The 12,136-nt window shown below is 41.9% G+C and overlaps 1 protein-coding gene across 4 annotated transcripts in view; it reads right to left on the bottom strand.

Moving 5' to 3' along the window:
- Positions 1-706: 706 nt before the first annotated feature.
- Positions 707-12,136, bottom strand: part of AASDH (aminoadipate-semialdehyde dehydrogenase) — a 37,082-nt gene continuing 25,652 nt past the window's right edge. Inside the window, exons 6-10 of one of the 4 annotated variants that reach the window (XM_032851242.1) lie at positions 10,199-10,991; positions 5,421-5,584; positions 3,666-3,788; positions 3,051-3,182; positions 707-1,328 (exon numbers count right to left, since the gene is read on the bottom strand). In XM_032851242.1, coding sequence (XP_032707133.1) covers positions 939-1,328; positions 3,051-3,182; positions 3,666-3,788; positions 5,421-5,584; positions 10,199-10,991 — 1,602 coding nt within the window. In that variant the 3' untranslated portion in view covers positions 707-938. Of the gene's footprint in view, positions 1,329-3,050; positions 3,183-3,665; positions 3,789-5,343; positions 5,585-10,198; positions 10,992-12,136 lie in introns of those variants that run through there. The other 3 variants (XM_032851241.1, XM_032851236.1, XM_032851240.1) reach the window with 3 other exon arrangements.

Genomic DNA, 12,136 nt, shown 5'->3' with positions numbered 1-12,136 from the left:
AGCTCAGGGGTTCTGTGAAAGCAGAAGCTGCCAGGCCTTCTTAAAGCTTAGGCTCAAGAGTGACAATAATGTCACCTCCACGGTGCATTCTACTGGCTAAAGCAGAACATGGACTAAGCCCAGGTACAAGAGGAGGAGGATGCAGAAAGGGCACAGCTCACAGGAGGAGGAGGGATGGTTCACGGCGGGCAACTTCATGCCAGCAAATGTGGCTGTGAGCAAAGTGCTATGGGACTGGAGAAGCAGCTCCAGCCCTAAACCGTACAAATTATGAGAAATCAGGATAATTAAAAGGATATAGGGTATTTCCCTTCCTAATGTTTGTTGTGTGCCCTTCCGCCAAGTCAGTGAACAACAACAAAAAGACCTACAGCCACAAAATCAATAAATTGATAAACAGAGGTATAAAAATACTAAGATTTGTGTGTCAAAAATTGGAAAAAAGAGGGTAAATCAACTTAAAACTCTACTATAGGAAGACACAGATATATAGATATAATACTGGTATTCTGTTCATTTAAAAATACTAATAAATATGGAACTTAATTTGACAAAAAGCTCCCACCTTTGAAAACCTTTGTTACGAATCTCACTGTAATTAGGTTAAGTGGAACATCACATCATGGACTAAGTTTTTAACCCACAGGGTATATTCTGATCTTGTTTTTCACAGAAGTCGTCTATAAAAACAAAGAAAAAACCCCAAAGTTGAATATCTGTAGCCTAATTAAAAGAAAGTAATAAATACATGTTTCTGTCCTATAATTCCTTTTAAAAGCATTTGTTGCTCCTACTGAAGTAAAGTATAATCATTCTCCAATAACGTATAATAGGCAAGTTTCTCAGGCAAAATATAATCTTTAGTAAAAAATAAGACTATCCAAATGCTCTGTAATATTTTCAAACAGCTCAGCTGATCCAATAAGAATGGAGTCTGATTATATTTGATAGCCACCCAACAAATCCAGACAATAAACATAATTATTTCTACATCCAATAATAAGCATTGATTCCCAGACCACAGGAGAAGAGAAAACTTCCCCCGGAAGTTCATATGCGCTTTGCAGTTGGCCATGCTTAGAGTCCAAGATCCACAGTTTCCCATCGGTAGATGCCGCTGCCAGCAACACTTCACTGCTGCCTTCTTGGCGACGGAAAGCAAACGGTGTTGCATACACCCGTGAAGTGGTTTCAAATTTCCACTGGAGATGACCTTTCATATCACAACAGTAGATGAAGCAATCGTGGGAACCAAAAAATATTTCTTGCTCTGATGCTGAGGTACATGGGGATGAAAAGATTGGTTCACTGGTAGAGAACTGCCAGACCTGAAGGGTGATAAAGGCAAAAATCATTCATTCATCTAATTTCAATTCTCCTGTACAGTGAAGCTTTTTTTTTTTTTTCTTAGAAAGTAATAAAGTCTTTTATTTTTGTAAATTGGAGAAATTCATCAGACAGAGTTAAGGGGAAAAAAATCAAGGGAGATAAAAATATTTCTCTATCTCTAGTGGCTGTCACAGCACCGTGCACGGATGCTACGTTACCCGCCTACAGCTGCCGCCGCGCTTCTTACTGCCGTGGAAGTTTTCAGGGCCAAGTGGAGCTGCGCTTCACAGTTCCTCTTAACGAAGTCAGTACAAGCCCTCTGAATAAAAATGCTTCAAAGGATGTGGAATGGACTAAGAATCAGGTTCACCAAAAGTGATTAAAAAAAAAAAACAAAACACAGATTAAGTAAAAGACCCCGAATCACTAAGGAAATGTTGAAAAGGGAAAACAAAATTGGGGCCATCACGTTGCCTGATTTCAAGCTTTACTACAAAGCTGTGCTCACCAAGACAGCATGGTCCTGACACAAAAACAGACACACAGACCAGTGGAACAGAGTAGAGAGCCCAGATATGGACCCTCAACTCTAGAGTCGACTAATCTTCGACAAAGCAGGAAAAAATATACAGTGGAAAAAAGACAGTCTCTTCAATAAATCGTGCTGGGAAAATTAGACAGCTATGTATAGAAGAATGAAACTCGACCATTCTCTTAAACCATACATAAAGATAAACTCCAAATGGATGAAAGACCTCAATGTGAGGCAGGAATCCATCAAAATCCTAGAGGAGAACACAGGCAGTAACCTCTTAGGCCCAAGTTTAAGGCAGTGTTTGCAAATGCACGGTAACAGCAGCACAATAAGAACGAAATGAACAGTGGGCCTCTTCACGAAATAGGATTTGTAATCCTAATTCTGTCCCTCGCTTGGACAAAATCACTCTCATCTTCCTATGGGTTATCCAAAAAAAAAAAAAAAAGGAATAATAGCATTTGCCTCTTCTAAAGGTTCGAGAATATATTCAAACAACTTTGTAAATTAAAATATTAAGTGAACATAATAAAAGATTTCATCACAAAGTAACTGTCACACAGCAAGAGGAACTGCCAGGCTATGAGAGCTGAGAGTAGAAGGAAAAGCACCAGAATCCATGCTGGCCATGACCAGGCTAACTCGGGCGGGAACTCGTGTGCTCGAGGCCACCACAAACCCTCCAGAGCACACATCCAGCACCAGCTATGCCCTCAATGACAGTGACCTGTGGATAAAGAAGCGGAGATGATGCTCCCAACAAAAGAGCTCATGTCGCCTAGAAGCAGCCTCCCTGTCAGTCATGATGTTGAAGACGGGACGTCCACTCGTGCAATTTGGGTTACGCAACCTATTTCAGTTTTCACAGAAAAGGCAGGGGCTTCTTTAAATATTCAAAACCTCAACAGAAGTTATAATAAAATTGGCTAAAAGCTGGTATAGTTTTTAAAATTAGAGGCGGCCATGGCACATCAGCAGAACCATGGTTGAGTAGAATCTTCAATCTACCACCCCCTCATTCAAAAAGTAAGACAATCTACCATCCCCTCATTCAAAAATTAAGAAACCCATGGCCTGACAATTAAAATCAAACTCGTTTTCAACACAGGGAGTTGAACGACATTTATAAAATTTTACTACAATGACTTGGAGAAAGATACATAAAATTAAACCAGAAATTTTTCACCTGTTCTCCAAAGTGAGTAAAGCAGAGTAAATTCCCATCCACACAGCCAATACAAACATACTGCAGGCAACACCGTGGAGAAGAAAAGAGTGGTTTTCCACAGCAATGTTTCCAAACTCTGTTCCCAGTGGCCTGCCATGGGCAAAAAGTGATTGACAGCATTTAAGTCATCCTACTAATCTACTAATCAATTACCCTTTATAAAACAAACTCATAAATCTCCCAGAGGCAAAGCTATAAACATCGGAGTAAGCTATACTGGCATGCTGACAACATAAATGAAGCTAGTATACGTACACACAGCTATGAAATTAGTCAGTGCTCTTTACGAGAACTGCAATAACAACTTACAATAAAACCAGGAAATAATTAGTACATAAGATCTATCCTCAAACCATTCTAAGTTCTAGTATGACTGAGAAACTTCTCTCAATTTAAAAAAGAAATAAAAGACACATAGAACTTCTATTTTCTCATCCTTCTAGACTTCATGATATATTTAATGAGTTCTGGTTCAGTAAGCACTCGACTATATCTAATTAAAAACTACTTCGAATTGCAAAAATAAAACATTTAAAAAATAGGTAATAACATCAATACGTATTTTATGCCTACAGGATTTATAGCCAGCAAATGTCCTCCCAGTGTAGCCACATATAAGTGATGTGGAAGCAGGCTCAAACAAGGGGAAGAAAAGACAGCTCCTCCACAATTTAACTTCCAAACACACTTCTTTTCCTGCAAGTAAGAAAGCAAATTAATTGGCTTCTGTTGGTGGTTAACAAATCTACATGCCCTAATCCTCATGATATTATGTCTATTTAGTTAAGTAACTTTTTATTCTTAGTATAAAAGGAATACAGGCTCCTTGTATAGATTCCAGTCAGCATAAAGACAAGGACCACCCAGAGATAATTATGTTAATAGTTTAGCATTTTTTCCTTTTGCTATGTTTAATATAGAGTTTAATGCACAGTTTAATATAGAGATCATTCTGAATATATACTGAATATATATCTACTTTGTTTTAAAAAGATTTTATTTATTTGAGAGAAGAGAGAGAACAAGCAGGGAGGAGGAGCAGCAGGAGAGAGAAGCAGGCTCCCCACCAAGCAGGGAGCCCAATGTGGTGCTCGATCCCGGGACCACCACCTGAGCTGAAGGCAGGTGCTTAACTGACAGCCACGCAGGCAACCCTACCTGGCATGTAATTTAGCTCACTTACTTGGTAAAACTCCTTAGACACTACTTTAATGCATAACATCCCATCTGAACATAAAATAATTTCTCTTATCACTGAACGTTGTCTGGAACGGATTTCCTGGTATTATGGACAACTTAGAAATACACATCTTGGTGTACACGTATATCCATGTTTCTGATTGGTTGGCCAGGATAGAAGAATTTTACTGAATCAAAGGATATGAAAGTTACCTGTGGCCAAACTGTTTTCCTCAGAGGCTTCACTAGTTACGACCTCCCCCAACTCCCACCAGCATTTACCATACCACTCCAATCTAATACTGTTTCTTCATCATATAGTTTAGAATTTTCATTCCTTTGATTATTAAAGTTATGAAACACTTAAATATACTTATTAGGCATTTCTTTTTGGGGGACTTTTATGTTTAAAGCCTTTCTTTTTCTTTTTTTTTTTTTTTAAGATTTTTATTTATTTATTTGACAGAGAGAAAGAGATCACAAGTAGGCAGAGAGGCAGGCAGAGACAGAGAAGGAAGCAGGCTCCCTGCTGAGCAGAGAGCCTGATGTGATTTGTTTATTTTCTATATGGGTTTTTATAATTTGCCTTTGTTCTTTTTTTTTTTTTTAAAGATTTTATTTATTTATTTGACAGAGATCACAAGTAGGCAGAGAGGCAGGCAGAGAGAGGAGGCAGCAGGTTCCCTGTTGAGCAGAGAGCCCGATGCGGGGCTCGATTCCAGGACCCCGGGATCATGACCTGAGCCGAAGGCAGAGGCTTTAACCCACTGAGCCACCCAGGCGCCCCATAATTTGCCTTTGTTCTTTATTTCCGTTTATTCTTATCAACGATTTTTAACCATCGCACTTGCTTCACATTGTTTCCCCAACTTACCAGGTCTTACTGATATTTTCCTTTGTGATTCTTTTATTGTCAAGATAGTAATTCTAAGTTCTTTATATTTAAAAACTCTGAGTAGCAAATTCATTTGTGAAAATCTGGTAAGGAAGTAAAAATGTCTTCAGATATTAAGACTGTTAATTAACTCATTCTTCCCAGGACAAAGTGCGAAATTTAGGGAAGAGTTAATACCTGCTCCCTTAGTCAAGAGCACCTGACAGTTTCACATTCTTCTAAGCTTATAGGAAACCGATGGGGTGAATTCTCACATAAATATCCAAAGCATATGCGCGCCGGTCATGAGAGCCGACGTAGAGGAGTCCTGAGGTCGCGTCCACGGCTGCCGAGCTCCTGACAGCATCCTCCGCAGGAAACGTCCAGTGTGTTTCTCCACTATTACTTCTCAGAACATAAACTAACCCATTGTAACAGCCTGTCGGGAGACAAAATAGGAAAGATGAGATTTAAATAGGTCACTGGAAAATAATTCTCCAGCCTCGATCATGAGGATTTATATTCGATGCTCTTCGTGTGTCCATCTGTGTTCGGCTCAGACTGAAATTTCAGCAATGCAAAGCAGTAACCACTTATAAAAAACATTGACTTAGAGACACACCTTATTATGTCTGAAGTGCCCTGAGGTGCTTCACTGCTGAGAACACAACTGAGAAACTCTCCACTGCAGAGCAGAGAGGCTTTGACAGACCCGGGATCAAATCTCTTCATGGCCATCCCTGGGCAAGTTACCCAGCACTGCTGAGCCTCAGTTATGTTCTGCGGCCTGTGGACACCTCCGCGCCAGTGTTAGCGCGATAATTAGGATAACCTGGGAAAGTACCCGGCGCATATCATTCAAGAAATGCGAACATTGACAGCGGCCAGCATTTACTGAGCGTTGTCCTGGTGAAGTGTTCTCAGAACTTTACATCTATTAATCCATGGAATCCTCCCAATGAGGCGAGTGCTATTTTAAATATCCGCATTTTACAGATGACAAAAGGAAGCGCCGAGAGCTTACGCTACTAGGGTAAACTATTCAGCTGACATGTGGCAGAGCCAGGACTTGAATCCAACAAGTCGAGCTCCAGGCCCATGCGCGTCACTCCAGCAGACTGCTTCTCCCAAACCGCTGCGAGAATGAGGAGACAAGGCAGGAGTCCCGACCTGGTGCAGCCAGAGTAACCCAGGGGGACGTGGGGGTGCTCAAAACCTACAAGGAGAAGATGGTTCAAGTTCCCCGCAGTGCATCTAACTCAGGGGAAGTTGCCTTGGGGCACCGGCCCGCCATTTTCTACTTGGCTCTGCCTATGCGCATCACCTACTCACTTGGGGCTCACTTGAGACCCAATTTCCGAAGAGCGATGTGCTGTCTTCTTTCGCGCAGCTACTACTTAGTAGTAAGGCAGTGGCCTGCTCAGTGATGGCGAAGGGAAGCGTCCTACCACGGTGCAGTACCCCAAGACTCAGCTGGGTGAGGAAACATTTCTTTCAGTTCATTTCCAGAAGGAAATCTTTGTGACCTTGGGTTAGGCAAAAATTTCTTGGCTAGGACATCAAAAAGCATGATCCATAACAGAAAATAAATGATCAACTGGACTTCATTAAAATTAAGAACATCTCTTCAAAAGACAATGTTAATGAATAAAAGGGAAAACAAGCCACAGACTAGGAGAAGATATGTAAAACATGAATCTGATAAGGGACTTGTATCCAGAATACATAATATTCTCAGAACCCAGTAAGAAAATAAGCAATAAAAAACTGGGCAAAAGATCTGAAGAGACAGGTCATAAAGGATACACAGATGGCAATTAAGTTTATAAAAAGAAACACAACATCATTAGTCACTAAAGAAATGCAAATTAAAACCACAATGAAAGACCACAACATAACAGTCTGAGTGGCTAAAATAAAAAAAATTTTTCAAATTCACCATACCCGGTGTTAGCAACGGGGAACAACCACCTCTCTTATATCGATGGTGGGAATGCGAAGTGGTTCAGTCAACTTGGAAAATATTTTAGCCATTTTTTACAAAGTTAAAATTACAGGGGCGCCTGGGTGGCTCAGTGGGTTAAAGCCCCTGCCTTCGGCTCAGGTCGTGATCTCAGGGTCCTGGGATCGAGCCCCACATCAGGCTCTCTGCTCAGCGGGGACCCTGCTTCCTCCTCTCTGCCTGCCTCTCTGCCTACTTGTGATCTCTGTCTGTCAAATAAATAAATAAAATCTTAAAAAAAAAAAAAAAAGCTACACTTACTATATAATCTTCACCTCCTAGGTATTGACCCAAGTGAAATAAAAACTTACATTCACACAAGATCTCGTTCACAAATGCTTACAGCAGTCTTACTCATAATTATCAAAAACTGTGGGGAAAAAAACTGGAAATAACCCACATGTCAACGGACAAACATGGTACACCCACACAATAGAATACTCGCAGCAATAAAATAAACCTCTTGGGGCACCGGGTGGCTCAGTGAAGCTCTCACTCCTGATTTCCGCTCCGGTCATGATCTCAGGGCTGTGAGACTGAGCCCTGCGTCTGCCTCTTTACCCCATGCCCACCCCCGCTCACACAGGCGCTCTCTCCCTCAAAAAAAAAAAAAAAAAAAAGAACAAGTCTGCTGATATATGCAACAGTATGGACGAATCCCAAGCACATGTAAGTAAAAGAAGCCAGACTCAAAAGCAAAGACCAAAAAAAGCAAAACTAAAGGGACAGAAAACAGATCAGTGGCTGCCCAGCGTTGAGTAGGAGGAGGGACGACTACAAAGTGACAGATAAGTAATGGACTTGTGATTGTGGTAGCGCTTACATGACTCTACACATCTGTCAAAACAGAGCTATGAGGGTAAGTTTTACTGCATGTAAATTGTTTCTTAATTTAAAAATGTCGGAGCACCTGGGTGGCTCAGTCAGTTAAGCGTCTGACTTCAGCTCAGGGTTCCTGCGATCAAGCCCTACATTGGGCTCCCTGCTCAGCAGAGTCTGCATCTCCCTCTGCCCCGCCCCCTGCTCGTGCTCTCTCTCCCTTTCAAATAAACAAACTCTAAAAAAGAAAAAAATATCTGAAGTCTTAACTGACCACCATGTGCCACAAGCCTTGACCCTTGGGCTACAAACAGTCACATCCGTGAGCTTTCAGGACGGGAATGACACGTGCTCACGCACACGTACCGCCGTAAGTTTCCTGTACCAGATGTTTCAAAATGTACGTGGACAAGAGGGAAGGATCAAACTCAGATTCAAGCACATCCCAGCTAGGATACCCCGAGCAGGGAGACATACTCCGAAGCACTTCCCACAAGACTCGACAAGCAGATAAAGGAAAACTTAATGTAGTGCGGGGAGTAAAGAGAATGGCAGACAGAAGGGGAGGCATTCCACCTGGACCCCATATTCTTAGTCAAGTAAAAGCCACCTATAACCTTAATGAAACTGAACAGCAGCTGGCAGCCAACGCTTAAGGAGTCTCTACCTAACAATGCACCAAAGGATTCATGAACAATTACCTCGCTTCATCTTCTCAAAAGCTCTATATTTTATGTGGAATTTAAGAAACACGAGCAAGGGGAGTAGGGAGACAAACCACGAAACAGACACTTAGCTCTAGAGAACAAACTGATGGTTATGGGGGGAGTGGGGGGAGGTGAAAGAGGTGATGGGGATTAAAGAGGATACTTGTCATGACAAGCACTGACTAATGCACAGAATTGCTGAGTCACTCCATTGTACACCTGAAACTAATGTAATACTGTTAACCGTACTGGAATTAAAATAAGAAACGTTAAAAAAAAAAAAAAAAGCTCTATGATGATTGTAGTGGTTTTAAAATCTGTCCACAAATTCTCTGATACTCTTCCTTTCAAGAGCTGGAGCCTAAATTCCCTTCCCCTTGAGTACAGGCCAGGCTTAGCGATGTGCTTCTTTTTTTTTTTTTTTTTTTTTAAAGATTTTATTTATTTATTTGACAGGCAGAGATCACAAGTAGGCAGAGAGGCAGGCAGAGAGAGGAAGGGAAGCAGGCTCCCCGCTGTGCAGAGAGCCCGATGCGGGGCTCGATCCCAGGACCCTGGGATCATGACCCGAGCCGAAGGCAGCGGCCTAACCCACTGAGCCACCCAGGCGCCCCTAGCGATGTGCTTCTAATGAACAGCAAAAAAGTGAGGGTATGCAACTTGGGAGACTAAGTCATAAAAGTTACTGCATTCCTCCTCCCCTTCCCTCCCCTCCGTCCTGCCCCCCCCTCTGGGAGCACTCTCTCTGACGGAAGTGAGCTGCCAGGCTGCGAGGGTGCTCAAGTGGCCTGGAGGGGCCCACGTGACAAGAAACTGGAAAGTTCTTGTCAAGCATCAGCTCGAACTGAAGCCTTCTGCTAGCAGCAGCGTGAGTCCGCTGTCCCGGAAGCAGATTTTCCAGCCCAAGTCAAGCCTTCAGATGACCGCAGCCACGTGGGAAACCCTGAACCAGGACTTCTAGCTAAGCTGTTTTGGTTTTTTTTTTAAGATTTTATTTATTTGACAGACAGAGATCACAAGTAGGCAGAGAGGCAGGCAGAAGAAGGAGACGAAGGGAAGCAGGCTTCCTGCCGAGCAGAGAGCCCGATGTGGGACTTGATCCCAGGACCCTGAGATCATGACCTGAGCCGAAGGCAGAGGCTTTAACCCACTGAGCCACCCAGGGTCCCTAAGCTGCTCCTTTCTGACCTCAGAAACTGGGAGGTGTTTGTTACTCTAAACCATTAAGTTTTGGGATAAGTTACGATGCAACATGCTTTATTTATTATACCCATATGCTCGGAAGAACACACGTGGCCCCAAGAGGTTCAGCAACCCGTCAGAGTTCACAGAGCTGAGAAGAGTTTTAGCGCTAGGTTCAAATCCGGGGACTAAGACCCAAGGCCCGCACTGTGAATGAGGTAACGATTATTCTTTAACCAGCACAAACCCACCATACATAAGTTTTTAAATTTACCTTGCTCATACCAGCATTATCATATGGTAATTAAGTTTAACTCTATAAACCTCCAATTCAGAAACTTACCCACTACAATGAAGTTTCCACACCTAGATACACACGCTGAGGATTCAATTCGGTCTCCCAAAATCTGCTCCCACTTCACCTTGCCAGAGTGAAGGTCAAGTGCCGCCATTCTGTGAGAATGCGAGCCCACGTACACGGTCGGGGAGGACTTCTCGACAGCAGGGATTACAACCAGAGGGGACGCATCCACACATTTGCCGGTGTCTGCCCTCCATCTCACGTGCAGCTCCATTTTCTTGGCCGCTACCACACATGGTCCTGCTTCAGAAACTTCTGCAACACAGGATGCATCTTGTGACCTCCCAAGAAGAGCGGGAGGGTTTAAGCTTTTTACATTTTGAGTATTAGTCGGTGAAATTAAATCCAAAGAATGGGCTGAAGAGCAAAGCCCTAACCTAGTTAAAAGCTTCGTATTCAGTGACAAAATCTGACTTCCTCTGCTCACCGCAGTAAAAGCAGTTAGTTCATCGTCACAACTTAACGTCACGACAGATTTCTGATGTAAAGATTTTCCACTGGTTTCTTCTTGGTTACTGTCGCTGAATTTTCTTTTCGTGGCATGATTCTTGCTGAATACCAGATCTTCATCTGGAAATACTGTCTTAAGGACATGATTGTAAATCTCTAAAATGGAACTGCTTAGAATAATTTCCAGAAGCCCAGGCACTGATGTGCCAACTAGTTTCTCAATCTCACTGAGGAACCGTACAGACTTTAAGGAATCTCCACCACTATTTAAGAACAGTGACTCATCGGGAACCTTCAAAGGATCTTCTGAGAGATTCAGAATCGACTACGGATGAGAAAAGGGAGAAAGAAATAAAGAAATAAAGGGCTAAAACCAAAACAATTCAACCAATTTATAGGTACTATATAAAGCACAGGACTTAACATTAATGATATGAACACAAGACATACAAGACACACAAAATAAATATTTTTAATAATTAAAATAAATTTTAAATTTTAAAGGTATTTTCTTTATAGTACAGAAGACGATCACTAGTCTACCAATTTTGTTACAAACTCACTCTAAAACTACAAGTTACATTTTCCTTTAGAGCACTTTTCCTACCCATAAAATAGCGAGTGAATTTATAAAAATATTATTTACTAATTATAAACTCCACAAAATATTAATACCTGATATTTCTATAATATGGGAACAATATTTATATTCATTTGCTTCACTAAATCAAAACTGTGTCCAAGAATCTAAGAATGAAGTGAGACTTTTTGTCAAGATAGCCTTTATTTTCAGACAAGAATGTACAATTACATCCTCTTTTCAGAACCCTTCAAGAAAGCTCCACATTTTATCTAAGAAAAACTGTATTGACCTATGGTTGTAATATATACATATTTCAATATAAACTTTTTTAAATGTTTGCTATACATATTTCTGTATATACAAACAGTCCCCAACTTAACAATGATTTGACTTAAGTTGTTTTGCTTTTTTGTTTAAGTAGGCTCCAGGCCCAGTGTGGACCTCAATGCAGGGCTTGAACTGATGACCCTGGGATCAAGACCTGAGCTGAAGACAGAGGCTTTAACCCAGTGAGCCACCCAGGTGCCCCCCCATAAAGAAGTTTTTTAGAAGTGAGGTAGACAGGGACACCTGGGTGGCTTAGTTGGTAAGCATCTGCCTTCAGCTCAGGTCATGTCCTGGGATTGAGTCCAGCAACAGGCTTTCTATTCAGCGGGAAGCCTGCTTCTCCCTCTGCCTGCTTTCTCTCTCTCTGACAAATAAGTAAATAAAATCTTTTAAAAAACAAAACAAAAAAAGAAGGGAGGTAGACATAAAAAGCGTGGATAGACAAAACCCATCTTGACATAACTTGGGATCAAGCCTGGGATTGAGCCCTGCGTCGGGCTCTCTGCTCAGAAGGGAGCCTGCTTCCTTCCCCCTCGCTCTCTGCCTGCCTCTCTGCCTAC

This window comes from Lontra canadensis, unplaced genomic scaffold, assembly GCF_010015895.1.
Source record: "Lontra canadensis isolate GAN:19392208 unplaced genomic scaffold, GSC_riverotter_1.0 scaffold1, whole genome shotgun sequence".
Lineage (NCBI taxonomy): Eukaryota > Metazoa > Chordata > Mammalia > Carnivora > Mustelidae > Lontra > Lontra canadensis.
The sequence above is the reverse complement of the archived record's forward strand: the minus strand, read 5'-3'. Positions and strand labels throughout refer to the sequence as shown.